The sequence below is a fragment of the Leptosomus discolor genome, chromosome 8 (assembly GCF_034619465.1).
Source record: "Leptosomus discolor isolate bLepDis1 chromosome 8, bLepDis1.hap2, whole genome shotgun sequence".
In the NCBI taxonomy this organism is placed as follows: Eukaryota; Metazoa; Chordata; class Aves; order Leptosomiformes; family Leptosomidae; genus Leptosomus; species Leptosomus discolor.
This window is the reverse complement of record NC_141398.1, coordinates 60619076-60645623: the sequence shown is the minus strand read 5'-3', so window position 1 is coordinate 60645623 and position 26548 is coordinate 60619076. Positions and strand designations below refer to the sequence as shown.

The 26548-nt window shown below is 67.4% G+C and overlaps 5 protein-coding genes across 6 annotated transcripts in view; 3 read left to right on the top strand and 2 right to left on the bottom strand.

Annotated features, from left to right (window-relative positions):
• Positions 1 to 6194, top strand: part of FANCA (FA complementation group A) — a 40013-nt gene extending 33819 nt beyond the window's left edge. Inside the window, exons 39-45 of the mRNA XM_086468842.1 lie at positions 815 to 953; positions 2832 to 2894; positions 3972 to 4077; positions 4479 to 4554; positions 4938 to 5097; positions 5590 to 5682; positions 6093 to 6194. Of these exons, the coding sequence (XP_086324968.1) occupies positions 815 to 953; positions 2832 to 2894; positions 3972 to 4077; positions 4479 to 4554; positions 4938 to 5097; positions 5590 to 5682; positions 6093 to 6194 (739 nt within the window). The remainder of the gene's footprint in view (positions 1 to 814; positions 954 to 2831; positions 2895 to 3971; positions 4078 to 4478; positions 4555 to 4937; positions 5098 to 5589; positions 5683 to 6092) is intronic.
• Positions 6195 to 6726: 532 nt separating this feature from the next.
• ZNF276 (zinc finger protein 276) lies at positions 6727 to 14410 on the bottom strand. 2 transcript variants are annotated; one of them, XM_086469087.1, is made up of 11 exons: positions 14206 to 14410; positions 12321 to 12630; positions 12157 to 12209; positions 11072 to 11557; positions 10207 to 10285; positions 9000 to 9080; positions 8551 to 8663; positions 8400 to 8488; positions 7893 to 8010; positions 7500 to 7599; positions 6727 to 7085 (listed from the first exon to the last, which is right to left on the bottom strand). In XM_086469087.1, the coding sequence occupies exons 1-11, from the start codon at positions 14408 to 14410 to the stop codon at positions 6800 to 6802; spliced, it is 1920 nt and encodes a 639-aa protein (XP_086325213.1). In that variant the 3' UTR covers positions 6727 to 6799. The 2 variants fall into 2 exon arrangements, with proteins under 2 accessions (XP_086325213.1, XP_086325212.1); XM_086469086.1 differs by having other exon boundaries at positions 8400 to 8475; positions 8553 to 8663.
• A 182-nt stretch (positions 14411 to 14592) lies between these two features.
• On the top strand, positions 14593 to 20039 carry VPS9D1 (VPS9 domain containing 1). Its single transcript, XM_086468841.1, has 15 exons — positions 14593 to 14715; positions 15085 to 15157; positions 15304 to 15402; positions 15517 to 15679; positions 15799 to 15910; positions 16080 to 16142; positions 16399 to 16451; positions 16532 to 16619; positions 17155 to 17240; positions 17354 to 17829; positions 18025 to 18154; positions 18220 to 18413; positions 18507 to 18588; positions 18747 to 18851; positions 19964 to 20039. Exons 1-15 carry the CDS (start codon positions 14593 to 14595, stop codon positions 20037 to 20039), a joined length of 1923 nt encoding a protein of 640 aa, XP_086324967.1.
• Positions 20040 to 20364: 325 nt separating this feature from the next.
• SPATA2L (spermatogenesis associated 2 like) lies at positions 20365 to 21668 on the top strand. Its single transcript, XM_086469521.1, has 2 exons — positions 20365 to 20706; positions 20799 to 21668. Exons 1-2 carry the CDS (start codon positions 20365 to 20367, stop codon positions 21666 to 21668), a joined length of 1212 nt encoding a protein of 403 aa, XP_086325647.1.
• A 639-nt stretch (positions 21669 to 22307) lies between these two features.
• On the bottom strand, positions 22308 to 26330 carry CDK10 (cyclin dependent kinase 10). Its single transcript, XM_086468786.1, has 13 exons — positions 26235 to 26330; positions 24962 to 25034; positions 24693 to 24764; positions 24508 to 24610; positions 24313 to 24394; positions 23897 to 23964; positions 23609 to 23661; positions 23426 to 23495; positions 23279 to 23338; positions 23058 to 23181; positions 22832 to 22971; positions 22613 to 22665; positions 22308 to 22527 (listed from the first exon to the last, which is right to left on the bottom strand). The coding sequence occupies exons 1-13, from the start codon at positions 26328 to 26330 to the stop codon at positions 22424 to 22426; spliced, it is 1098 nt and encodes a 365-aa protein (XP_086324912.1). The 3' UTR covers positions 22308 to 22423.
• Positions 26331 to 26548: the final 218 nt, after the last annotated feature.

Sequence of the window (26548 nt, the reverse complement as noted above, 5' to 3'; positions counted from 1 at the left end):
CCGAGCGCGGATCTGCAGGCAGGAGAACCTGCTCTCGAAGGGATCGGCGCCCGGGAGGGCTGTTCTCTGAGCCAGGCTGGGTTTCAGCAGGCGGGGTGGCAGGCTAGTGGGGACTGGGGCTTGTGGGACGGCTCTATACAGATCCCTTTGTGGAGCTGAGCCTCCAAATGGGTCAGTATAATTCTTTAGTCTGGCCCTCTGTGTAATATGGGTCAGAGTGTTTCACCATAAGGAAGAGGGAACCTCCTTAGGGGAGGCTGGAAGGCAGAGTCCCTGTTGGACAAACACTGGAAATAGCCTTTAGCGCAGCGTTGAGTCACTCGCCCAAGCTGCCGCACCCTTTGCTCCCTGGATTTGGTGAATCTCTGGTCTCCTGAAGCTCCTGACGGCTCCCCTGCTGTAATGATGCTTCCTTCTTTACCTGTCCTTACGCCGTCTGCTCGGCGTCCTGCAACTTCCCTCCAAAAGCTGTGAATTGACTGTAAGAATCTCCGTGCAGGTTATTGCAGTAATAACCACATACTTCTGGAGTAGACCAGACAGTTAACTGCCTGCCCAACCTCTGATAAAAGAGATTTGGGAACGCTGCTGCCTGCTTCTAGACTTTTTTATTATTATTTTTAAACTACCTCCATGTAGCATCCAACTGCAGGGGGAAAAAAAAAAAAAATGGAGAGAAAAGTTTAAATTTTTGTCCCAGTCACCAACCTACACCCCTTGCCCAAACCCCCAATTTCCTCCTCGCTCACAGCCGTGATTTCTTTTACTTTATTTCCCCCCTCCAAACCCCTGACGTGCTGGTTTTGTCTCCTAGCTTCCTTTCTTCAGGAGTGGATTTCCCTCTCTCCGGCCCTCCTTGGATCGCGGCCGCCTTCCTCCATTGTGCTGTTCGGCAGTCCCCACGTGGGCGAGGGAGAAACGCGCTGAAGAGGCTGGGGGCAGACACAGAGCAGGCAAGGCTGGGCGCATTTTCAATGCCTGCCGCTCCCCGCGCTTGAAAACTCGGATGTCTGTAACCGAGGAGTGGTTGTCCTGCGGTACCGCCGCCTCCCCGCTAAGGCTGTGGTGAAATCTTGCTGCTGGCTCGTTGATAAAACCCAGCTGTAAATGACCGGTTGCTAAATGCTTATCCTAGAGGCAAAGCTGGTCCAAACTTAAACTTTTAACTCGGGCACTGGCTCCTCTGTGAAGTCAGGGAGGAGCGTTAAACAGCCGCTTTAAAAAGCGAAGCTGGAGAGAGTGCTGCAGAGCTTGAGAGCCCGAGCCCTGGCGTGCCGGGGTCACCTCTCCCTCCGACAAAGGAGCAGTCCGTGTGGGTTTTGCCTCGGGCGACTCGGCTGGAAGGTTCAGGAGGTGCAGAAAGTTTGTGAGACAGGAGTGCGGGCATTTTGGGGGCTCTGGGGAGAGGGGCTGGGAACCCCGGGGACAGATTTCCTGAGGGTTTTCCCAAGTCTGCTCCGGGAAATGCCTCTGCCGTTTTGGCAGGCGGGAATTCTCTGAAGTGCTCTGCTGAGGAGAAAGCCGGGGTGTGGCCCGGCAGTTCTGTCTGTTGGTCTCCCAGGGGACAGCTGGGACCAGAGCTTGGCGTGGGGAGTGTCCCTGTCCCGAGACACTCGCAGGTAAATAGCGCCGAAGAGGACCCTGTGCCTTGGTATTTATGTTTCCTGCTCCGGGCAGCAGGTACGGCAGCGGCTCCTCTTGCTGTGGGATTGGCTCCTCCCACTGTTTATACTGGTCTAGAGCCAAAAGCTGCTAGTCGTGAGCTGGTGGCGCCGAGTTGATGTGAGATGTAGTACATGTGGAGTAACAGCGAAGCTTTCATCTCAAAAATCTGCCTCCAGATAGGAGGAGGATGCCAGGAAGAGTGAGAACCGTGGGAGGGCTGAGCGTAACTGGGATCCCAGCAGGTCACAGCGGCTCCTGCTGTTCAGGCCTCAGCTCAGACTCTCGGCTACCGCTCCGGGGGGGGATTGCACAGACCTTTCTGTGGTGGGGACTTGGTCCCACGCACAGGACTGGTGTGAGGTCAGGGACCGAAACCCTTCAGGGGACAGACGGCGTCGAAGGGCACATCTCACTCGGAAGGATTCGCCGCCTTTTGGGGATGGGCCGCTGCAGTTAACTCCAAGGAACCCAGTTGTTCCGCGGGTGCTACTCCTTTTTTTGGTTCCCCTGTGCCTCTGGAAGACCCTCGGCTGAAGCAAAAGGTCTCGCTGCCACGTTCCCTTCCCTGGCCTGGCTGCCGTGCGTGTGCAGAGCTGCTGTGCGCAGCCCCTGCCTGGCTCGGCCCTCTCCTTTCTCAGAGACAGGAGAAGAAAAGGAGCTTTACAACGGGATGAGCAGCACCAACACATAAAGTACTTCGAACTTCCCAGGATCACAAAGCCACTACATCCGTTGGTTTGTGTGGTAGCGATTCCCGAAAAGCGGTAACCAGCGTGTGTCGGGACAGGATTACGACGCGTCGGCCAGGATGAGAGCCTGCCCGGCGCCTGCTGGTGGCACGCGGCTGTGCACCGTCAGCTCTGCTCCAGGTTTACACCGGTGGTACCTCGCTTGGGTTCTCCCTGTGCCTGGGAGAAGTTGTCTCTGTTGTCTGGCGTGCTGACTTGCCTTCGAGAACGGAGAATTTCGTGTGGGATTTACCCCCCCAGCAGCAATGAACGGTGTTGGGCCGCGGCCTGTGGCCTTCAAACACGCTGCCTTCACCTGGAAGGATCGGCAGCGCTCGCAGCTCATCCCGGGGACGTGCTTGGTGAAATGTTCCCTGACTGGAAAGCTCCGAGTCCCCCCTGCAGACCCCACTAACGGGCAGTCTCTTCTCCTTGCAGCTTCTCGTTTCTCTGCTGTTCTTCTCGCTCATGGATCTCATCTCAGCAAAAATAGCACCAAAGGTAAGCTCAGCCCTGAGGGGAATCCTCATGACGCTGAATGGGGCTGATCAGCTTGGTTTGCTGCCTGAAAAATGCTTTGTCCCGGTACTGGGAGGGCTGGCGGCTTGTTCTGCCGGAAGGGAGGATCAGCAGCCTCCCAGACAGAGCCTGCTGAAAGCCCTGCTGTGCCTGTCGGATGGAACCTGTATTTCCCTCTCAACTGATGGTATCTCCCCTTTCACTGCGGCAGCTTTTCTCTTCCTGAGCGACTTACTGCTGTCGGGTCCCTCCTCCCAGGTAGCGCAGGGACCTCGTGCCTCTCTCCCAGCTCTTGCGTGGCATTTCACGCTTGTTAGACCGTGTTTTGCCTCAGCCTGGAAACGTACGTGGTATTTCACAGGAGAAGGGGTTCCCCAGCAAGGAGGAACAGGAGCTTCCAAGTGATTTATTAATTGAGGGAGCAAAGATGACAAGTTTCTTCCAGCAGCTGTCTGTCCTGAGCATCCTCCTGCCTGTGAATGCTCGTTTCTGTCCCTTTGCCGTCTTCTCAGCTTTGAAGTGCAGCCGTTCGCGTAGCCGCCTCGCAGATGGGATCGGGGAGCACGTACACGTTAGGAAATCGTCACTTGGCCTCACACGCTGCCTCTAGGAGAGTCTGGAGGAAGCGTCGTTGAGGAAAGAAACATCTTGAGCAAACAGATGTGGGAGGGTATTCCCAGCAAAATGAGTAATGCAAACCAAAAAACCCCACCCCAATCCCAAGATGTGCTGCCACTAGAGGGGAAGGAACCTGTTCTGGGGCGCAGGGTGGGGTGGGCGCAGGACCCCCAGTGGCAGCGCGCTGGGGACGAGCCCGTGGCCGCTTCCCCCCTCTCCTCTCACCAGTCGTTCTCCGCCCAGCCCCGTGGCGGCAGGGTTTGGTGAGGAAGGCGCTGCACTGCTCCAGCGCCCGCTTGCCCGGGGGGGAGGAGGGGAAGGCTGGGGCTGAGTTCGTGAAGGTCCTTTGGCAGAGCGCTGGGTGCGGGCAGCCTCCCGTGAGGGGTTCCTGCGGGCGGGCGAAGCCCACGGCGAACTAGACCTGTCCTTTCTGGCCCCCAGGAGGGAGTGGATTTCCAGTCGTCTCTGGAATGGTCCCTGGAGATCTTGCAATGCCTGGAAGAGAGGGGCGCGTCCTGGCCGCTGCTCTTCCGCTCGGCAGAGACAGGTGAGCGAGCCCCCCGAGGGGTGGGAAGGCGAGGTCCAGCGCTGGGCAGGCCTGATCTCTGATGGACGAGCGCGCCCGTAAGAGGGAACGCCGACAGGGCCGCGCGAAAACCCCCAGGGCCTTTGTTAGCAGCGTGAAAAACCCTGGCTCGAGTAAAAACCGAGACCATCCTGCCGCTGCCCGGCGGCGCGGTGACCCAGCCGGCGCTCGGCGGCGTTCCCTCCCGTAGAGGACGGCTCGGAGTGGGGCCGCTGGCGTCCCTCGGCGCTCACCGCACCCGAGCGCTGGGGGGTTGTTGTGGGTTGGAGGGAAAACTGCAGCCCCGGTGCTGCTGCCACAGCCTGCAAGGCGGCGGTGAGGACCGCCGGGAGACGCTCAGAGCTTCGCTTTGTCCGCCGCAGACCCTGCAAAATACGGCGTCCTGCGCAGCGCGGCCTCGGCCCGGCACGCCCGGCTCTTGCCCGTCGCGTTCTACAGGTACCGCCCTGCCGGGCTCCGCGGGGAAGAGGGTGGCGAGGGAGGATGCGGCTGGCGGCTTGCACGGACCCCAGCTGGGGCGGGGGGACCGGGCCTGCGGGCGAGCTGAGCTCTTCCCTGCGCTGGGCCGAGTACTTGGTCCCGGCAGGACGGCTGCTGAAGGAGCGCCCTGCCTTTCGCTAGGAGTTTCCCTTCAGCTCTGCGCTCCAAACGGGAGCGTCCCTGGCTGCCTTCCGCTCCTGGCAGCGGCGTGGCCCTGCGCACAACGGGGCTTGCGAAACGGAGGGCGGCCGGAGCGCCGGCTGCCCTCGCCTCGTGGCTGGCTGCGGTCGAGTCTCCCACGGAACCGGCGCTGACCAGGCGCCGTGTGTGCCCTCCTCTAGCCTCACCCCTGGCTTCCCCCACGAGCTGCCCGCCAGAGAGCCGACCTTCCTCTGCGTGGCGCTCGATTTGTACGTCCAGCTGCTTCAGCTCTTTGTGACAGACGGGAAAGACCTGCCGCGCTCTGATCGAACGGGGGACAGCCCAGAGCCCGCAGAGCACGTGAGTGAAGCTCAGACTCCCCGTCTTCCTCCCCGCGATGAACGAACGACTCCCCTCCTTCCTCCTGCGATGAACGAACGACTCCCCTCCTTCCTCCTGCGATGAACGAACGACTCCCCTCCTTCCTCCCCGTAACTGTGAATCCTATTCTTTATCCCTCCCCCTGCCACTTGCAGCACCCCCCTTGTTCCCACCTTCCTGTACAAAGCAGAGGTGGCTTGTGGGGCTGCCTTGGCAGGCAGCTTGCTTGCACCTCGCGGCTGCGGGAAGCCGTGGGTGCTGCTGTCCTGCCCGCAGCTGCCTCGCGGCCGCCTCTCCTCGCACAGCACCTCGGCGTGGCTGCAGTCGCGGACCAAGCGACCCGCCAAACCTGCCAAGAGCCCCGAGGGGTGGCGAAGCGGTTCCTGCCTCGCTGCCGGAGGCAGGGGCGTGGAGCTGAGCGCGGTGGTGTGCTGGGCCTTGATGGGCATCTCCCTTCTCCGTGCTCTCCAGGGCGCTCCCCTGGAGGTGATCTCCACGGCCCGGCGGTTCCTGCTCGGCGCGATCCCGCGCTGCCCTGCCCAAAGCTTTGGAAACCTACGACCGGTGCGTGGAGACTTTTTTTTTTTCCCCCCCCTCTCTTCTCCCAGTGGGTGAGAACCAGGAGCGCTGCTTCTGCCCCTTCCTTGGGCACCGACCCTGTGCTGGTGCTGCCCGCTGAACCTTCCCCCGAGCCCTTGGGGAGTGGAGGAGGACGCCCGCTGCTCAGCCGCATCCTCCCGCTCCCGGGCTCCGTCTTTCTCAGCAACATTAAACGCTGCCCTCGGTGTCCCACCGCTTAACGCTTGGGCTGGGGGGGGGGAACACCAAGCGCCAGGAGCTGGAGTTTCCCCCCACGGGAGCCCCTTGTTTCTGCGCGAGTCGGCCGCAGCTTCGCGCCCCCCGCAGCAAAGCCGCTCGAGTGTGGCTCTAACTCACTTCTGAGGGCTAACGGTGGCTACTTGCCTTCTCCCCAGCTCCTGGCCACGTGTGAGGAACTCGACCCGGAGCTGGGAGCCACCCTCCTGCGCTACTCGGGCGCGGCTGGCGACCTGGAGGAGGAGCTGGTCCTGTTCTGAGCGCCGGGCAGGGCAAGCTGGGCAGCAGCCCGCGACTACGGCTGAAGGCACAGACAAGGTGCGGCCTTTCTCACCCGTGCTCTTTCTTTCAAATTACTTTGTAAATAATTTATTACAAGCATAACCATGAAGCTCTTGTTACAATAAAAAGTAGGTTACAAATTTCAGTTTAGACTTGCTTTGGGAATCATAATTTTTTTTTTTTTTTTTTTTTCCCTCCCCCAAAACAAAGTAGTTGCTCCTCTGTCCTCTGTACCCTCAGAGGCCCCCGAGGGCCCTTCTGTACAGGCAGCAGCTTGTGCAGGCAGGGGACAGTTGTGGCCAACGTTGTTTCTACACCTGTGCGCGTGGGGAGAAGGGGGAACCACGAAGGGGTGCTGCCGAACATCCATCCCCCCGGGATTAGACAGACTCTTAGTACAACACTGCTGAATCAGACGTGAGCATGGAGAATCACAGCATGGTAACAAGCTTTTTCTGAGCAAGCTGAAGCTAATTCCACTGAGTTTGGTTTTTTTTTGGGGGGTGGGGGGCGGGGAGACTAAAACGTAGATTAAAAATCTCCACTTCTATAGGGCTGGACTGGGCAAGCTTCCCCGTCCCCCTCAGGTGGGCTCCTGCTGTGCAGTCACTTCTGGCTTTACCGCCTGGCTTTCTGAAGTCCCTGAAGTATTTAGGAGGAGAAGGGGCTCTGGCTCCAGTGGCTTGGCTTTGTCCTGAGTCTGGGTCAGAGGGTGCACCATGGACATGTGGACATTAAGGTTATGGGCCTTCTCGAAGCGCTTCCCACACTGGTCGCAGGCAAACTCCAGCTCCGTCTCGGCTTTGTGTTTGGTCATGTGGTACTTGAGCGACGCTCGCTGCCTGCACTGGAAACCACAGATTTCACACCTGCAAGGCAAAGCAGGGGCTCAGCGCCGAGCTGCAGCCACAGCCTGCGCTCTCCGGCACGCTGAGCGAGCCCAGCAGAGGACCACGGCCTCGGCGCCGCGGGCTCCCGGCCTCCCCTACAACCACGCAGCGCCTCTCTCCTCCTCCTCCTCCTCCGCCCTGCAGCCCGTCGCTGAGCATCCACCGGCTGAACTCTGGAGGGCAACAGGAGCAGGAGGAGACGTGCTCAGCACGAGGAAGCGCTGGGGCACGCCTCGCAGATCGGCTTTTAAAGGGATTCGGCCAGAGCCCTGCCAGCCGCAGGCGGGGTTTGTACCGCAGAGCCACTCACAGCGACAGTGAGGGCCCAGCAGAACTTCACTGCCCCTTCTCCGCCTTTTCTCAGCTACGAGCGGAGCGTTGGTGTGCACTTACTGGAGGGGCTTTGCTCCCGAGTGCCGCATCTGGTGGACCGAGAGGTGTTTGCGTTGCTTAAAGGTCTGCCCGCATTCGTCACAGATGTAGTTCCGTACCTCTGCAACGGAAAAAGGGCGGGAGTCAGCGATCCTGCCCCTTTCTGAGCGCGTGAAACGCACACAGGCACCTGCCCACAGCGACTGGTGGGGGCTGCATTCCTCCCCCTGCCTCGCGGCCCCTGCAAGAGGCGAGGCAGACCCTCCCACACCCCGCAGGGAGCCCTGTCGCCTGCTGCGAGCGCAGCCCGCCGGGACCCACCTGTAGGGATGAGTTTCCCGCCGGGACCCACCTGTATGGATGAGTTTCCCGCCGGGACCCACCTGTATGGATGAGTTTCCCGCCGGGACCCACCTGTATGGATGAGTTTCACGTGACGCTGTAGGTACCGGTCGATCATGAACACCTTGTTGCAGCCGGGATGAGGGCAGGGCCTCTCCCGAACCTCCTCGTGGTGCTCTTTGATGTGTTTCTGCAGAGAAAGGACAGAGCTTCTAACCCCTGGGCTGCATTGTCCCCAGTGGAAAACACAGATCCCTTAAAAAACGAGACACCCGCCCCCCCCCCCCGATCTTGGCAGGCTCGTGCACCCCGTGAAAAACCAGAGCCTTGCACCCCGAGAGGGCAGCTGGGGCTCGCTCCAAGGGCTGCTGCCAAGCCAGACTTCCCGAGGGGGAGGAGCAGGCAGAGCCAGAGCAGCTCCTGATGCTTTTTTGGGAGCACAGAAAAAGGCCTGGGACTGCTCCGTTTAGCCGCTCGCCTCCTGCGGCGGAGCAGGGCCGCGAATTCAACCTGTCGGGGTTATTCTCCTCCCGTGGGGAACAGCTCTGCCACCCTCCAAGCGCCGGGTTTGGGACTCACCTTCATGCCATCTGCCCCTCTGTAGACAGCCGTGCAGCCCTGGTAAGGACACTTGTAAATGGTGGGCAGCTCCTCCCTGCAAAGCAGAGGCTGCCGTCAGCCCGCCGGCCGAGCGCGGGGGCGCTGCCCCGCCGCCCCCTGCCTCCTCCTTACCTTTCACATTTGATTTTTTTTTTCCAGCCTGGCTTAGGCCCCGGCTTCTTCCTTATTTTGGGCTCTTCGGCCTTCTTTGCTTCCTTGCTGTCGCTTTTCTTGCTAGAAACCCTCCAAGGAGGAAGAAGGACGGTGGTTGAACACCCCAGCTTCGATTTAATCCTCCCACCTCATCCCTCCCGCAGCGTTTCCCCCCGGGTCTGAGGGCTCAGCCTGGCGCGTGACCTGGCAAAGCAGGAGCGCACGGACGTCCCGCACGTGTGAGCTGAGCCGGAGCCCAGCTTCAACCCGCTGGGGGGCTCGGGGTGCTGGGGCAGCGCCGCAACCTCCGGGGAGGGCGACGTGGAGGGAACGGAGGCCACAAAGGACAGCGGGGGCGACCCCCAGCCCTCCCGCCCGCCCGCCCGCCCGGGGAGAGCTCTGCTCACCACGCAGCGAGCCCCTTACTTCTTTTCGGGGTAAGGCTCGAAGGAGTCATCGGAGGACGGCACGTTTCTCTTCTCGTTTTCGTCGTCGCTCAAGAAGTCCCTGAGAGAGAGAAGATGCCCTTTACCGCCGCAGCACCGGGCTGGCGCCTCAGCGCCAGCGTCTGCAGCAGCAGCGATGCGTGTCCGTCGTTCCCAGCGCATCCAGCTCCCCCACGGCACGGCAGCCCAGGCTCCACGCGTCCTCCTCCCCCGTAATCTCCCCGGGAAAGGACAGCACCGGTGAACACCGCAAACAGCGGGATCGGGTCCTTTTTAGGACTAGATCGCCGTGAGAGCAACGGGATCGCTGTCAGGGGAACAAAAAACGGCCGTTACTGAAACGAGCTGTTCGCTGCCGAGATGTCGCTACCGCTTTCTAGACTGGGAGAAACAATTTTGTAAAGCAAGGACGGCGTGTAATCGTCTGGCGCAGGTTCATGACGCTGCGGGTCCCTCCTACGTAGCAGCCACAGAGGTTTGGGGGTTTTCTTTTTCCTCCCTTTAGGTCCTCAGCCCTCCAAGGGGCAATTAATTCCGAAGCCAGGAAACGGGCAACAAACTGCTGTGGCCCTTTGAACAGATTTAGCTGGCACGCTGAAATAGGTCTGCACGGGGCCAGCTGGTGCTGCGGGCCCAGAACGCCGGGGCTCAGTTATCAGTCACTTACAAGCCTCGCTTTAAATACCTGCTGCAGGAGGGTTTAGCCAAATCTTTTGATTATAAAGACTGCTAAGCTGCAGTGTCCCTTCTTCCCCAGTTAATCGCTCTCCCCGTGAGCAAACGGGGCGCCTGCCCGCCCCCACCGCTCTCCTGGGGCTCCGCAGCGGGAGCAGCCGCCCAGGGGAACCGCTCCCAGGCGAGGGGCTGCAGCAGCGGCTCCACCACCCCCGCGGACCCAGGGAGCTCCCTCCCCACCCGGCACGGTTCCTCCCCCAGAGCGGGGTCGGGGAGAACGGACAAACCACCAGCGCCAGGGCCGAGCACACGCGCGTGCAAAGCCCGCCCCCGCCGCGGAGGCGGCGTGAGCTTCCCCGCGGCCGCTGCAGAGCCGCGGCTCGGCGCCTCCGACGCCGGTTCCGAGGGGCCTCGAGGGCCAGGTCGCTCGTGGAGAAAGAGCTCTCCCCGGCGGGTCATTTCACACTCGCAAAGACGACATTTAGGCTATTTTAAACCCACTCTTCTCTCACCCCTCAGAAAGGTCACTGAACTCGTCTTTTACCCGCTCATCCGACGTTGCAGACAGAACCTGCTTCCCACTCAACTGTCCTAGGGAATGAAGGAGAACACGGTGCGTTACAAGGAACAGCAGCGACAACAAACCAGCGGGCACAGCTCCCGCGAGGGAACCGACTGCCCCGGGCTCGGCTCCGCGGCAAGTTCACGGTGACTTAAACCAAACTCCGCATCTCGCGGGCTCGGGGACCGCTCTCCCTGCGCCCCAGGGACGGGAGAGCCTTTACCCTGCAGCTCCCGCCGGCATCTTTTGGTTTGCCCCGTGAGCGGAAAGGCTTGTCCCCAAGCGAGTCCCAGCTGCCCTTCCTCTTCCCAGCAGCGGGCGTCGGCTGTGGCTGCCAGAGCTAAACCCAGCCCGGCTTCTGGAACAACTCCGAATCGGTGTCAGTTCCTCACTTCTGGAAGCGGCGTTTGGGGCCGGGGGGGGTGTGTGTTTCAGCAGGAAACCCCCGTTAACTCGGCCCAGGGCTTGCCGCCGTACGGACGGGGGTTGGAGCGAGCGGGAAGAACCATCTGGCCAGCGGTGACCGCTCGGCAGGCGCGCGTCCCCCGGCACGAGCGAGGCAGCGGGGGCTGCCTGAGGGACGCCCGGGCCTCGGCCCCTCTGCCAGCAGCAGGAAAAGCACCCGGGGGCGCGGAGACCGGCTCTTTTTGTGCCACGCGGCCGGCTGACGCCCCGTGTTCGCCGCGCCCTCCAGCGAGGCGATTCTCTGGGCAACCTCCCCGAGGAGGGGGCCCAACCCCACCGCCGGGGCAGCTCTCCGGCTCTCCGCCCTCCCCCAGAGGCCCCGGGGGTCGGTCCGAAGGCGCGTCCCTCACCTGCGGCGCTGCTCAGCGGCGACACGGGCTGCGGCAGGGCTTTCTCCGCGCTGTCCGGCTGCGAGCGAGGCGACTCCCCGTCCTGCGGCGGCGCGTCCTCCGCGTTCGGCGGCACCGGTGGGGTCCCTTTGTTGGCGGGCTCCTGGCAAGGAGTCGTCCTTCCTGGAGCGTGCTGGGGTTTGGGAGCAGGAACGGCCTCGGCGTTGTCCGCCCCTGCCCCGTTGTCAGTCAAGCGCTGCGCCGGGCCCTTGTGCCACTCCCGTTTGACGGACAAGGCGGTGTCGACGAGCACCGTGCTACAGTCCGAGTCCGTGTCCATGACGTAGTCGTGCCCGTCCCCGCAGCCCCAGACGGCGCGGATGATGCCGCAGTACTCGGAGGAGAGGACGCTCTGCAGGCTGGGCACCGCCGGGCAGCTGCCGGCGTGGGCGTGCGTCCACGTCACCAGGCTGTGCAGGCACTGGGGGCTGGAGGTGATCAGGTCAACTGTCGGAGGGGAGAGGCAGCACGCCCACCGTCACTCCCCCGGGGCCGGCGAAGGGCACGGCCAGCCGCGGGGAGGGACAGGGAGGGACCCGCTCCCCAACCCGGGGAGGGCACAGGGCTGTGGATCCCCCCTCCCTGCTCCGCACTTCTGCGTCGGGAGGCGGGTGGGAGGCACGCCGGAGGCGCTGCACCCAGCCGGACTGGGGTGGGGGCAAGTCCCCTCGACTGCCACCATCGTGAATTTTGCAGCTCAAAGCGTATTTTACAGCTGAAGGCGTGTTTCTGGTTGCCCCCCCCCCCCAGCACCTGGGAGAGGCCTGGCACTGCCACCCAGACCCGCTCCGCATGGTTTTGGTGTCCCCCCGTGTGAGCGCGCGCCTCCAGCTCAGCTCGGGGAGGCTGGTGCCAGCGAGGGTCCTCCCGGAGAGCCCGAGGGAGGAGGGGGAACCATAACCAGCCAGACCAGGGCACAGTCCCTGCGCTGAGGGACGCAGGAGCCCCCCGGCCGGGTGGCCGCTCCTCAGCGCCCAAACACCCCGGCCCTTCACGGGCGGCACCGCGGAAAGAAAAGGAAAGCGGCTCCGGGAGCCGGCACTCACCCAGACAGGAGGCACCTCCTTCCGCGCCCGGCTGGGCCTGGGCCGCGCCGCTCCTGCAAAAGCCAGAACAGCACCGTGGGGTCTCGGGGTGGGGGGTTACGGGGGGACCCCACGCCAACGCAGGGCAATCTGCTCGCTCCCGGGGAGAAAGAAACGCGACGTACTTTCCTTTCGACTTCACGTGGCCCGTGGGAGACGCGTTCACCCTCTGGATGAAGGTCCTGAGGACGCTGCGGCATTTGTAGAACTGGGCATGGCATTTCTTGCAGACGAACTGGGGGAGCGCGGGGTCCTGCCGCACCGCCACGCCGACCAGCCGCTGGAAGTCGGTGAAGAAAACCTGATCGACGCGGCGCTGCTTCTCCGAGTTCTCCCCCATCACGGGCACCTTCCCGAAAGCATTGCGCAGGCTCCGGGAGGAGAACTTCCCGTGGCAGAGGCGGCAATACCCGGTGCTCAGGGCTCTGCCGATTCCTGCCAGAGAAGGGTCGAACACAGCCGCTGGGTGCCAGCCTGAAGGCACCGAGATGCTGGGAGACGTTCCCCACCCCTTCATCCAGGCCTCCTCTTCAGCACAAGCACAGAAAAGCCGGGCAGGGAGAGAGAGACCTTCCCCGTGACCCCCGCCTCAGCAGGTCGGGGCACTGCTCCACAACCAGCTGACCCAAAAAGTCAGCCTTTCTGGCCCAGTTGCCCCAACGGAGGAACTCGGGGGCTCGCCCACACGCGTTGGTGCTTTTCCCAACGCCGTCCCTCAGGTCACGTCGTTCTTCTCCCTCCCCAGCGTTTATCTCCAAAGCTTCTGCAGCCGGAGGTCGCGTCCCTCCGCCGCTGCGAGCCCCGCTCTCGCAGCCCCTTGGAGCCCCGCCGTTTCGCAGCCCCCCCTGACGGTGCCCTGCAGCGGGGCAGGGAGCCGAGGACGTGGAGCTCCCGAGCGGGGAGCGAGGCCGTCCTGGGGGAGCAGAGCACGGCTCCGTCCCTCCGCTGCGCCCTGTCAGCGCAGGGAAAACTCCCCGACGCAGCCTTTTCCCAGCCCTGATGTGACACGGCTGCGCTGGAAACATCTCCAGTCCGTCCGCCTGGGGACGGGGAGGGAGCAGTGTTCTGCCCGCAGCCCCCCCAACCTGCCTGCAGCCCCCCAACCTGCCCACAGCCCCCCAACCGCCGCCGAGACCCAGCAAATGGCCTTCGGAGCGATGCAGGGGTCCCGGGGAGCACCGGCGGGGACAGCCCGGGGAGGGGGCAGAGGTGGGGCAGGGCAGCACGCACGGCGGGCAGCATTTTGGAGGGGCGAAAGCCCCCCCGTGGGGGGCAGGAGGGAGGGTGTGTGCCCAGCCCCAGTGCCCCCCCACGAGGAGCGCAGGCCTTTCCCCTCGGCGGTTTGTCTTTCGACGCCCAACTTTGAACCGCGTGGAGGATCCACGTTATCTCCCGCCCCAGCCACACCGGCAGCAGGGAGGGGGGGGGTTCGGCTATCAGCCGCCTCCGAACCGGGGCCGGGCACCGGCAGAGCTCCCGAGGGCGGCGGGAAGGGGCAGCTCTCGCCCTCGTCGTGCTGCCCAAACCCCTCCTCACCTCGCTGCTTACCGGCACCGGGAGCCTCAGCTCTTTGGAGGTCAAGCTCTTCCACTCAAATTTGGGCCCCGGGTACGGAGGCACGGAGCCCCGGGACCGGCGGTCTGCCCCCCCGGTGAGCCCCTCCGTGACAGGACCCCACGCCCGCCCCCCGCAGCCTGTCCCGGGGGGCGGCCGAGCCCCGGGGAGCCGCGTCCGTGGGCTGCGGGCCACGCACGGCTCCCGGGGCAGGACCCGCCGCTGCTCCGCCCCGCCCCGGGAGAAGCGGCCCGGCCACGGGAACGGCCGACAGCGGCTCCGGGAAGCCGCTCCCGCCGTGCCCGAGGGCCGCCGGACCCCCACCCCCGGCCGGGCCGGCTGCGAGCCGCGACCCCGCTCCCCTCCCGCTCCCGGGGCTTCCCGGGACCGGCGCCTCCCCCGCGGGGCTGCGGCCCCGGCCCCACCGCCCGGTTCCCCGCCCCGCCCGGGCCTCACCTGCCTCCGGGGCCCCGCCGAGGGCGGCGGGCCGTGTCCAGGCGGCGGCCGCCGGGGCCCACCCCGCGGGAGGTTCGGGCCTCGCCGCCGCCGCCGCCGCCTCGTTCCCGCGGGCCACCGTCCCGGGACGCCGCCGGGATTCGGGGGCCGCCGCTCCGGGGCCGCCAGCGGCCGCCAGGAACCGGCCGCGCCGATCGCGCTTCATCGCCGCCGCCGCCGCCGCGGGCCCGGCCCGCCCCGGCCCGCCCCGCCCCGAGCAGCGCCCCCTGCCCGTCGGAGGACCCCGCCGCCGGGCCGGTCCCACCGCGTTCACTCCCCCAACCCCCCCCCCCCCCCGCCCGCCTTCGGCGCCGCGGCCCGATCGTACCGTTCCGGTCGGCGGCCGCCATGGCCGCGGCGGGCGGCGACGGGTCCGCTGGGCCCGGGGGGGCCGGGGCGGGCCGGGCCCTGCAGACCGCCATGAGGGCGGCGAGCGGTGCCCTGGAGATGGACAGCGCCGGGCGGCCGCGGGTGAGCAGCGGGGCGGGACTCCCGGGGCCTCCCCCCCCCCCCCCCCGCACCCCCGGGCATCACCCCGCACCCCCGTGGCCTCCGCCGCCCCAGGCCCGGCCTCCCCCCTTGGGTGCCGGGGGGCACCGGGAGGGCCGGGGCCCACCGAGGCCCTGCGGTGTGTACGTGTGTCCCCTTCTTTCCCCGGGGCAGCCGGCGGGGTCTGCGGGTCCCCGGGCCGCCTCACCGGGAGCCGCGACACCCCCGGGGAAGGGCCCCCCGGCAGGGCCTGGCGGGTGGTGGGGGGGGGGTCTCCCCGGGGCTGCGGGGCTGCGGCTGCCCGGGGGTCCCCGCGGCTCAGCCCCCCCCGTGTCCGCCCCCCCCCGGCAGGAGGCCTACGTGGAGTACCTGAGGAGCATCGCCTTCATCGCCCAGGCCCTGCAGGAGGAGGCGGCAGGTACGGCAGGACCCCCGGCTGTGCCCTTGGCAGCCCCCCGGCCCCCCACGCCCTCTCCCCGCTCCCCTGCCGCCACGCTTGCTCCACAAACGAACCGGGGCTGGCGTCAGCCCTGTCCCCCCACCGGTGACCCCAACACCCTCTCCCCCCCCGTTCAGACGGGAGCGAGGGGGTCCCCCCCGACACCCCGAAGATGCTGAAGCTGGCGGAGCAGTGCCTGGAGAGAGTCAAGTCCATCGCAGCGGCGCTGGGTGAGCGAGGGGCGGCGGGGTCCCCGCTTTGGGGAGCTGAGCCCCCACCCAGGGGCCAGCCTGGTGGCGGGGTGGGGGGAGTGGCCCACAACTGACCTGTCCTTCCCTCCCCAGGGAAAACCCAGGCCAAACCAGCTGCGCAGGAGCGGGGCGGGGGTCCTGCTCCCCTCCCCAGGCACCGCCGGGTCTTCTCGGACGAGGGGGGGAAGCTCTCTCCCTTCCTGCCGCCGGAGATCTTCCAGAAGCTGCAGATCACCGAGGCGCAGAGCGCGCGGAGGTACGTGGGCTCGGATGTGGGGGGCTCTGCGCATCCCGGGCGGGGGTCACGGCACGGAAGGGGGCCCAGGGTCACGTCGCTGCGCCCGGCGGTGGGTGCTGAGGGCTGGTTCCTGGCAGGGAGCTGACGCCGCTGGAGGAAGCGTCTCTGCAGAACCAGAAGCTGAAGGCTGCCTACGAGGCGCGGGTGGCGCGGCTGAACCCCAGCCAGGCCCTGCAGAAGACGTCCCTGGCAAGTGGGGAGACCCCCGCCCCCCGGTGAACGGGAGGCTGAGGAGGGAGGGCTGCTGCCGGCGGGTTGGGAGGGGAGAGGGTCCCTGCGGTGCCTGGGGGACCCCCTGCTCCACGCTGGTGGCCGTGGGCTTTGGGCAGGCGCCCCCAACACCCCGCTTGCTTCACAGACGCTGTCCCTGCAGCGGCAGATGATGGAGAACCTGGTGATCGCCAAGGCCCGGGAGGAGACCGTATCCTTCCCGGTGGGGGAGAGCTCTGAGTGCCGGCCCCGTGGCCGTACCGGGCTCCGGCAGAGCCCCCCGCGCCTGTGCCCTGTCCCTGCAGGCTTTTGGGGTCCCAGTCCTGTCCTGCTACCGGCTGATGGAGGGGATGGAGGCGGGAGAAGGGCTGATGCCGGCGTGCGGGGCTGTGGGTTGTGCCGGGGCGGTGGGTGGGTGAGCGGTGGTCGGGGGGGGCTCTGGAGCCTTAACTCTGCCGTGGCCCCAGCTGCAGCGGAAAATGGAGGAGCGGCGGCTGCGGCTGCAGGAGGCTGCCAACAGGTGAGCGGGGGTGTCGCAGCGGGGACCCCGCGGGGGGTCACCCTGGCGCGTGCCCTCACCCGGGACCGTTGCACCCCCAGGAGATTCTCCGGCAGCGTGGCGCTCACCCCCGAGGAGCAGGAGCAGCGAGCCCTCTACGCCGCCATCCTCGAGTACGAGCAGGACCACGTGAGTACCCGCCGGAGGCCGCTGCGGTGGGGGCGCAGGGTCGTGCTGTGCGCGCAGGATGCGTGCTGTCCCTGGGGCAAGAGGCCGTGACGCCCCTGGGTGCTGCTGGGGCAGGGTGCTGGGCTGTTCCTCGGCACCGTGGGGGCAGGATGCTGAGCTGGGGGGGGCAGGACGCCGTGCTGGGGGGGGCAGGACGCCGTCCCGTGGGGCAGGACGCCATACCGTGGGGGCAGGATGCCATGTTGTGGGGCTGGGTGTCGTACCGTGGGGCTGGGTGCCGTACCGTGGCGCTGGGTGCCGTATCGTGGGGCTGGGTGCTGTACTGTGGGGCTGGATGCTGTACTGCGGGGCTGGGTGCCGTACTGTGGGGCTGGGTGCCATCCCGTGGGGCTGGGTGCCGTCCCGTGGGGCTGGGTGCCGTCCCGTGGGGCTGGGTGCCGTACTGTGGGGCAGGACGCTGTACCGTGGGGCTGGGTGCCGTCCCGTGGGGCTGGGTGCCGTACCGTCCCCACTAACCGGCACGGCCGCTCCCCAGGACTGGCCGAGGCAGTGGAAGGCCAGGCTGAAGCGGAGCCCGGCGGACCTCTCCCTGGTGTCGGGGCTCTTCTCCTGCCTCCTCAGGTAGCACCGGGGTGGGGACGGGCCCAGCTCGGAGCGAGGGGGCCGCGGCTGCTTGCGGGTGCCCCCTGCCCGCCCCTCTCCCCCCCTGCCCCACCCCCTGCCTTGGCTTCCAGCTTCCCCGAGCACCCCATCGCCCAGCTCCTGCGGCAGCTGCAGTGCGCGGTGTACGCCCGCCTCTACCCAGCCGTCAGCCAGGGCACCGCCGACGCCGCCTCCGCCTCCCCCACCCTCCTCTCGCTGGATGTCGGGGGCTCGTTGCCCGCTGAACCGGGGGGCCGCCGGCTCCGAGCCTCCCGCAGCCTCCACTGCATGTTCTCGGTGCCCGAGCACGGCCCCGCCGGGCTGCGGCACAGCCTTTCCAGCACGCCCCTCGCTGACGCCAGCCCCGGCACACCGAGGGCGGAGGGTGGCTGGCCAGGGTCTGCGGAAGCCCCCCAGACCCCCCGGGAGAGCTCCTTCGAGGACCTGGAGCGGTTCCTGGCGTCCCCGGAGAGCTGGGCCCCCGCGGAGCCCCCGGCCAGCCCCGGGCAGGAGGCGGCTCTGCCGGAGCAGCTGAAGGGCATCGTGCGGGACATCCACAACGCCATCGGTGAGGGACGGCCGCCGGGGTCGGGGAGGCTGTGGAGGGCCGGGCAGGGGCTCTCCCCAACCGTGGGCTCCCTGGGCGAGGTGGGGAGGGGGCCCTGCGCCTCGTTGCTTTAGCCAGGTCGGACTCGGGGCGGGGAGGACGAGGGGGGTCTCACGGGCGCCCGCCGAGCGCGCTGCGTAACTCGTCCCTTCCCAGACAGGCTGCTGTCCCTGACGCTGCTGGCCTTCGAGGGGCTCAACACGGCCGCCGGCAAGGACCAGTGCCTGGCCTGCCTGGAGGAGGCCTTCTTCCCCCCGCTCTGGGCCCCGCTGCTGGCCCTCTACAGGTACCGGGCTCACCGCAGCCCCCCCAGCCCCCTCCCCAGCAGCCCCTCACCCTCTCTGCCCGCAGGAGCGTGCACCGGCCCCGCGAGGCGGCCCTGGCCCGGAGCATGGAGCGTCACCGGCACGCCGGCCCCGCCGACATGGGGCTGTCCTCCCGGCTCTTCCCCCCGGCCCCCGGCTGCCCCGCGTACGGTTCGGCCGTCGAGGACCTGCGCCTCATCCCGCTGGAGACCTGTCCCCGCAGGAAGCTGGAGTGCATCGGTGCGGGGCCGGCGAGGGGGTCCGGGGGGCTGGCAGGGTGGCAGGGGGGGGGTCTAAGGGGGCGGCGGGGTGACCCTCAGCTCTGTGCCGTAGTGCGAGCCCTGCGCGGCATCTGCGAGTGCGCCGAGGAGTACTGCGGCGCCCGGGACGGCCGGACCCCCGCCTCTGCCGCCATGTGAGTACACGGCACGGGGAGGGGGGAGCGGGGGGGAGGGACGGGGACGGCCAGCCCCACGGCCAGGGGGCAGATGCGGGGCTGGGGGGTTCCCCGGGGGGATGGCGGGGCTGGCAGTCGCCGTTGCCGGCGCGGCTGACGGTTCCCGTTGGCGGCAGCGGGGCGGACGACCTGCTGCCCATCCTGTCCTACGTGGTGCTGCAGACGGGGCTGCCCCAGCTGCTCTCCGAGTGCGCCGCCCTGGAGGAGTTCATCCACGAGGGGTAGGCACCTGGCGCGGCGCCGGCACACCGGGGCTGGGGACACCGCCCCCCCGCCCCTTCCCGGGCCAGGGCTGCTGGGGGGGCTGGAGGCGTGGGGAGGGGAGTTGGGTGGGAGCTGCGGCTCCTGGGGGCGCAGGGTGGCTGGGGTGGTGGTGTCCCAGCGGGGGTGGTGTCCTGGCCGAGATGGTGTGGTGGCTGTGGTAGTGTCCTGGCCACAGTGGTGGCTGTGGCAGTGTCCCAGCTGTGGTGGCACGGTGGCCGTGGCAGTGTCCTGGCCGTGGTGGTGGCTGTGACAGCGTCCTGGCCATGATGGTGTGGGGGCCATGGCAGCGTCCTGGCTGTGGCAGTGGCTGTGGCAGTGTCCCGGCTGTGGCAGTGTCCCGGCTGTGATGGCATGGAGGCCGTGGCAGTGTCCTGGCCATGACGGCATGGTGGCTGTGGCAGTGTCCTGGCTGTGACAGTGTCCTGGCTGTGATGGCACGGTGGCTGCAGCAGTGTCCTGGCCATCACGTTTCAGTGGCTGTCATGGTGTCCCAGCTGTAACGTCATGGTGGCCATGGTGGTGTCCTGGCCATGATGGTGTGGTGGCCGTGGCAGTGCCCTGGCCACAATGGTGGCCATGGCGGTGTCCTGGCCATGATGTCTCAGTGGCTGTGTCAGTGTCACGGCCTTGACAGCGTCCCGGCTGTGACGGTGTGGTGGCTGTGACAGTGTCCCAGCTGTGGTGGCGTAGTGGCTGTGGCAGCGTCCTGGCTGTGGCAGTGTCCTGGCTGTGATGGCACGGTGGCCGCAACAGTGTCCTGACCATCCTGTTTCAGTGGCTGTCATGGTGTCCCAGCTGTAACATCGTGGTGGCCGTGGTGGTGTCCTGGCCATGACATCCCAGTGGCCGTGGCAGTGTCGTGGCTGTGGCAGTGTCATGGCTGTGGCAGCGTCCCGGCTGTGACGGTGTGGTGGCTGTGACAGTGTCCTGTCCATGACGTTGCAGTGGCCGTGACTGTGCTCTGGCCCTGATGGCGTCCTGGCTGTGGCGCTGTCCCAGCCGTGGCACCGTCCCGGCCGTGGCACCGCGGTGGCCGTGGCGGTGACGGCGGTGTCGGTGTGCGGCGCAGGTACCTGATCGGGGAGGAGGGGTACTGCCTGACGTCCCTGCAGAGCGCCCTGGCCTACCTGCAGTCCCTGCACTGAGGAGGCGCCACCGCCGGACCCTCTCCCCGCCGCCCGCGGGCAGGTGCTGCCCCCCCCCCCCCCCCAAAAAAACCGGGACCCGCCGCTGCTCCCCCGCGCCCTCCAGGGGGCGCTGTGACCGCTCGCTTCGCTCCGCCCATAAGGGGGCGTGCCCTTGGCGGGGCACCGCCCCCTCCCTGGGCGTGGCGCGGGAAGCGGAAGCGGAGCCCGGGCGGAGCGGGGGGTCGGGAGGAACCGGGGCGGGAGGTGGGGGGGGAGGGGGGGGGGACCGGAACGGACCGGGGCGGGGCGGGGGGGCGGGGGCTGAGGCCGCTGCGCCCGCAGGATGTGCGCGGGCTCGGCGCCGCGGCGGGAGTACGGGCAGGAGTACCGGCAGGAGTACCGGCAGGAGTACCGGCGCTGCCTGGAGCGGGAGTTCCGCCGAGGCCGCGCCGGTCCCTGCTCCGACCCTTCGTTCGGGGAGCGGCTGCGGCAGCGGTTGCGGCGGGAGCCGGCGGTGCTGGGGTCCCTGCAGGAGGACGCCCCCGCCGTGCTGGCCCGAGGCCTGCGGGGCCGCCCCGACGCCGGGCTGGCGCTGCGGGGCCTGGCCGAAGCTTTCCGGCTGCTGGAGCTGGCGGCCGCCAACCTCTACCTCTTCCCCTGGCGCCGGGAGTTCGGTACCGTCCAGGTGAGGCCCCACCGCCCTGCCCGCACCGGGGAGGGGGGACACATGCTGGGGCCGCAGGGGGTCTCCAGCCGTGCCCGCCGTTCTCGTTGCAGACCTTCTCCGGTGCCTACGTGCACTCGCTGCGCCCGGCGCTCCTCGAAGCCGACCTGCTGCGGAGCTTCGGCCGGCTGGGCTACGAACGGCACGACGAGCACCGCCTGGCCCTCTCCCGGCAGCTCCCCGCGGCCGAGCTGGCGGCCGCCGCCTGCGGCTTCTTCGCCTGCCGGCTGGAGTGCGAGATCCTGGCCGAGGTGGCGTCGAGGCTGCGGCCGCACCGGCCGAGCGGCGAGGACCTGCTGGAGGCGCGGCGGCTGGCCGGGGACGCGGAGGCCTGCATGGAGATGCTGCAGCGGCGGCGGCCGCCGGGGACGTGGTGCGAGGCGGCTGCCGACGACGTGGATCTCTACCGGGAGACGCCGGCGGGTTTTGAGGATGCCGCGGGAGAGGACGCAGCCCCCCCAGCGCTGTGGAGGGACCCCGGCAGCCTGCGGGGCTGGGACGGCCGCGGAGATGGCGAGCGTGGGCAGGAGCCGGTGCCCTCCACGGGCAACCCCGACCCGGACCCCTCCTCCTCTCGCCTCTTCCCGGAGCAGGAGCTCGGCAGCCTGCTCTCCGCCCAGGCCCCGGGGAGCAGAAGCCCCCAGTTGCTGGGGGACCCCCAGGATTCGTCCCCCGCCGCCGCCCCCCAGGAAGCCCCCGAGCTGCCCTGCTACCAGCTGCACTCCTGCCTGCGCCGGGGCGCGCTGCCCTCCTACTGCTGCACCACCTGCCAGCAGCTCCACGCCGGCGCTTGCGCCGCCGGCCGGGCCTGCCGCAGCCGCCACCGCGGGCAGGAGCTGCGCGGCGAGAGGCAGCAGCGGCTCTGGCTGCAGCGGACGGAGGTGGACATGCTGCTGGCCGACGGCTCCGGCCCCTGGTCCTAGCACCCTGGGAAGGGGATGGGGACGGTCACCCAAGGGTGACACTGAGCTCGCCCCGCCAGGAGGCAGCTGTGCTGGTGCCGTGCCCTGCTTCACACCCCACCACCCCCCCCCCCCGGGGCGGCAGGAGCCTGCGCCAGCCCCGGCGCTCCCGCTGTAATCGGCTCGGTGCACCTCAGTAAAGCGCGGCTGCCTCGCAGCGTGGTGGTCTCCTCCTGCCCTGCTGGGGGTGGGGGGCGAGGGGAGCAGCGTGCCCGCGGTGCCGTCTGATGCCACGTCGCCCTCCCGGGATTTGGCTTCCCTTAAGGGCGTTGTAGGGAGACAGAGCCCAGGGGTGTCCTTGTCCCTGGGGCTGGAGCAGGGCCGCGGCTTCTCCCAGCCCCCCGCGAGCCGAGGGACGAGGCGATTCACTCCCCACCACCGCCGCTGCTGGCAGGTGTTTTTATTGACAGCAAAGTCGGGGTCACCCCACACCACCCCTGCGGGATGGGTCTGGCCCCACCAGCCCCCCCGGCCTCTCCCTGGGGGTCCCATCTGGCGTCTGTCCTGCCCCTGGCGCTGCCGTTCACCCAGCCTGGAGCCTGCCCAGCTCTGGGGCAGGAGAAGCGTACGGGGTGGGACGCAGCGCTCCCCCCGCCACAGCCAGACCCTCCCTGCGCTGCTGCGGGGAGGGGAATTGAATCTGGGAGCTGCCCCGGGAAGGGATGGAGTCCCCCCGCCCCAAGGAAAAACCATGCCGGCCGGCACGTGCCCGGCGCTCAGGGTTTGGCGCGCTTGGCCTGGCTCTCCGTCCCCACGGCGCCGGCGGCCGCTCGCTTGTTGCGGTGGTGGGGGAAGGTGGGCATCAGCTCCGGCTCGCAGGCTGCGGGGCAGAGCCGGGGGGGGGGTCAGCGGGGTGCAGAGCCCCCCCCCAGCCCTGCTCCCCCCCTGGGGGAGGGTTTACTCACGCAGGGGCTTCTCCTTGAAGTAGGAGCTCTCCAGGCAGTCTTTGGCCGTCGCCCTGCGGGGACGAGGGGACGTGGCAGGCGCCACCATCCCCGCCCCCGCAGAGGGGCTGGCCTGCCCCCAGCTGCGGGGAGAGGGCGGCAGCCCCGTCTGGGGGCAGGTTTCCTCCTCCCCCCCCCCCTCCCCGGTCCTGCTCAGGCGGAGCTGCCGGCGGCTCTTACCGCTTCTTGGGATCGTACATGAAGAGGAAGTTGAGGAGCCGCAGCCCGGCCTCCGACAGCCAGGGGAACTTGTGCTTGAGGTTGTTGTAGGGCTGCTTCCGCAGGGTGTACTGCCCCACCAGGGGCAGCTTGGAGAAACCCTGAGGGGGGCCGGAGGGTGAGGTGGGGGCAGGGCAGGGCAGGGCAGGGCAGGGCAGGCAGGAGGCGCTGGGGACCCCGCTCTCACTGGCCAGATGTTTTCGTTGGGCGTCCCCAGGAGCTGGACGATGAGGTCGATCTGGTGGATCTCCGAGGTGCCCGGCAGCAGCGGCTTGTGGGCCAGCAGCTCGGCCAGGATGCAGCCCACGGCCCTGCGGAGCGAGGACGCGCAAGAGAAGCCCCTCTGTTGACAGCCCCCTCCCCCGGGGCCAGCCCCAGCCCCTTCCCCCCCCCTCCCCAGCCCCTTACCACATGTCGATGCTGGTGGTCTGGGTCGTCATTCCCAGCAGCAGCTCGGGCGCTCGGTACCTGGCGTGGGGGGGGACAGCGGCGTCGCCAAGGGGGACAGCGGCGGGGACTCGCCCGCCTCCCCCCAGCGCGGCCCCCGCCGCTCACCAGAGCGTGACGACTTTGGGGGTCATGGGCTTCGGCGGCATCCCGTAGGTGCGGGCCAGTCCGAAATCGGCTGCGGGAGGGGAGACGCCAGGTGAGGAGACGGGAAAAGCCCTCGCTCCCCCCGCGGCACGGAGCCGGGGGAGCCGAATTGGCCGAGGGGCCGGGCAGCTGCCGGGGGCTCACCGATCTTCACGCAGCCCTTGTCGGTCATGAGCAGGTTGGACACCTTGAGATCCCTGCGGGGAGCAGCGAGCGGCCGGTCAGGGCCGGCCCTCCCGCCCCTGCGCTCCCCCAGAGCCCCCCCCCCCCCCCCGAATCTCTTCACTTGCTCGGGGCCTCCCTGCCCCACCAGTGCTCCCACACGGAGCCACCGGTTCGCACCAGAGCCACTCCCCGCGGCGCCGCCGCTCGCTCCCAGGACGCGGGAGGCTCAGCCCCCGGCTCCCACCGCCTCCGTCCCGCTGCCCCCACCTGTGGATGATGTAGTTCTCGTGAAGGTACTGCAGCCCCTTGAGGACTTGCAGGACGATGCACTTCACCTGGGGACAGAGGACAGGAGCAGCCACCTCTGCGAGAGCAGCACCGGCCAGGCAAAGCCCCGGAGGGGACACCCAGCCGGGCGCCCTGCGCTCCGCCCCGTCCCTCACTCCTCCGTGCCCTCGGCCAGGGGTTACACCTTCTCCCAGCTCTATCTGGGAAGCCCTTGGAGCGTCCTGTGAGAGCCAGCTAAGCCCAGGCTCTCCCCACGGCCCTGGAATCCCGCCTCACCCGGAGCTCCCCAGCCCCTCTGAAGGTCCACGGAGTCCACACCGGCGGCCGGTGTGTTTTGGCCAGAGCGGCTGCACCCTCTCTGGGGTGAGGGACCTAAAGCCTGGCCCGAGTTTTACCTGAGCTTCTGAAAAAGGGGTCTGCATGTTCTCAAGAAGGCTGGCCAGGTCCTGCTCGCAGTAGCCCATCACCAGGAAAATGCTGTGGTGGACAAGACACGCTCAGGAGCCTCCCCCCAGGGTGTCGCAGGGGACCGAGAAGGGTCTGAGAGGGCAGGTGGGGGGGAGGATGGAGGGCGGGGGGGACACTCTCACCTCTCCAGATGGTTCCCTACCACCACCTCCTTCAGCTCCACGATGTTGGGGTGCCGGAGCTGCAGGAGCAGGGTGATCTCCCGCAGGCTGCTGATGGGCATCCCTGCGGCGAGCAACGGCCGCGCTGCACGACTGCCTCGAGCAGGAGCCGCCCCCCCGCAGCTCCCCCCCGCCTCCTCCGTTACCGTCTTTCTCGTTGTCCATCCGCACCTTCTTCAAGGCCACGGTCTCATCCGTCAGGGTGTCCCGGGCCCGGTCTGGGGGAACAGCCCAGCCCCCACGCGCTGGTTTTGCGGGAACCCCTGCGCTGAGGAGCCTCCCCACCACGGCACCCCCCCCAGCCCAACGAGCTCCCCCGCTGCCGGGATGGGGGGCAGACGGGCTGCAGCCCGCCCCCCGCCCCAGGAACCGGCTCTGCCCCAGGCCCCGAGGGAGCAGCCGGTGCCGCACTCACACACGATGCCGTAGGTGCCCTCGCCGATGCGGTTCAGCTTCTCAAACTCCTTCACGCTCCGGCATCTCCCCAGCTGGAACCAGAGAGCCAGGTCACAGCCGAGCCCTTTGGATAACCTTCCACTGGTTATCATCAGGTCTGAATTTTGAATAGATAATTGCTTTTTGTTGATGACTAATTGCTTTTAATGAACATCTTGATTGCTTTAATGAATAACTAACGTTTTGTATTCATTTCCTGATTCAGTTCATTTACACGACGGTAAAAACTACCCAAAACCTCACTGAGGCTCAGAGACAGCAGACGCCTCGTGAAAATGGCCCAAGCCAGAGCTGCTGCGGGTGTGAAACTGTGCAGAACAGAACAGGGAGGCAGGAGACAGGTACGAGGGGTGAAATTGGACATTCTCAGCCAGTTCTCTTATCTTGTGGGATGAAACCACAGAAACTAAGGAATGTTAAGGTGAAGACCCTCACATCCTCCCCATCCTGATTTGTATATCAGAGATTTTGATCAGTAAAATAACCAATGGTTATATTAGTATAGGAATATTAATAAAGCCATATAATAGTGTGGACCAGTCATTGTAAATGTCAACATTAATACCAGGCACAACACGCACGCTTATGTTAAAATACGTTAAAGATCATGACTTTGCACAAAAAGGACATAAAAGTGTTGACTTTTAATGTAACTCGGAGGCACATCAGGAGGAGCCACCCCCTGGGCCTCCCCGCGCTGCAGTACAGAACTGCCGGCTTCTCTGCCGCCGTGTGGGTAAGTCCGTCGCGATGGCGACCCCCCCGCCAGCACCCCTTGACCCACGGCCCCCGCGGCAGCCTGACGCCTCCAGCTACCCCCCTCCCTCGCAGCGGGCCGACCGCGGTGCTGCGCTGGTGCTCGCGGAGCAAAGCAGCGTTTTCGGAAAGGCGGCGGGCACCCCCTTTGGCTCCCCCTGCCCCCCCCCCCCCCCCCCCCCCCCCCCCGGCACGCCGCCCCCATCCCCGCTCCCCGGGGAGCCCCCCTAACCCCCCGCACAAGCCGCTCCCAGCCGGCCCGCAGGCACCGCACGCTGCCCAGCTCCCTCCCCGCTCCCAGCAAGGCGGGAGCCTGCGTGGCCGCCGGCCCAGGGCGGCCGCCCGCTCTCAGCGGGCCCCAGGCCCACCCACCACCGGCAGGGCCCCGAGGGCTCGGGGACCCTCTTTCGCCCCCGGAACGCCTCCGGAAGCGCAGGGACGTGGCTGCGCTCGCCCCCGCGGCCCCGGCCCCTCACCCGGTCGGCCGCCGGCACCTCGAAGAACCCTTCGCCCCGCAACCGCCGCAGCCGCAGCGGCTCCAGCTCCCCATCGGCAGAGCCGCCCTCCGCCATGACAGCCCCGCGCATGCGCCGCACGCCTCCCACACATGCGCGGTGCCGCCCGCCCGCTGCGGAACAGCCCCCCCGACGCGTGCGCCGGGCGGCCCTCACGGCCTGCCACGCATGCGCCGTACCACCCCGGCAACGGTTGCTAAGCACGGCTTGGGGGCCTTGGCCCTGTATGGCCCCGCCCCACTGTAGCTCCGCCCCCACCGTGCTCCACTCTCCTT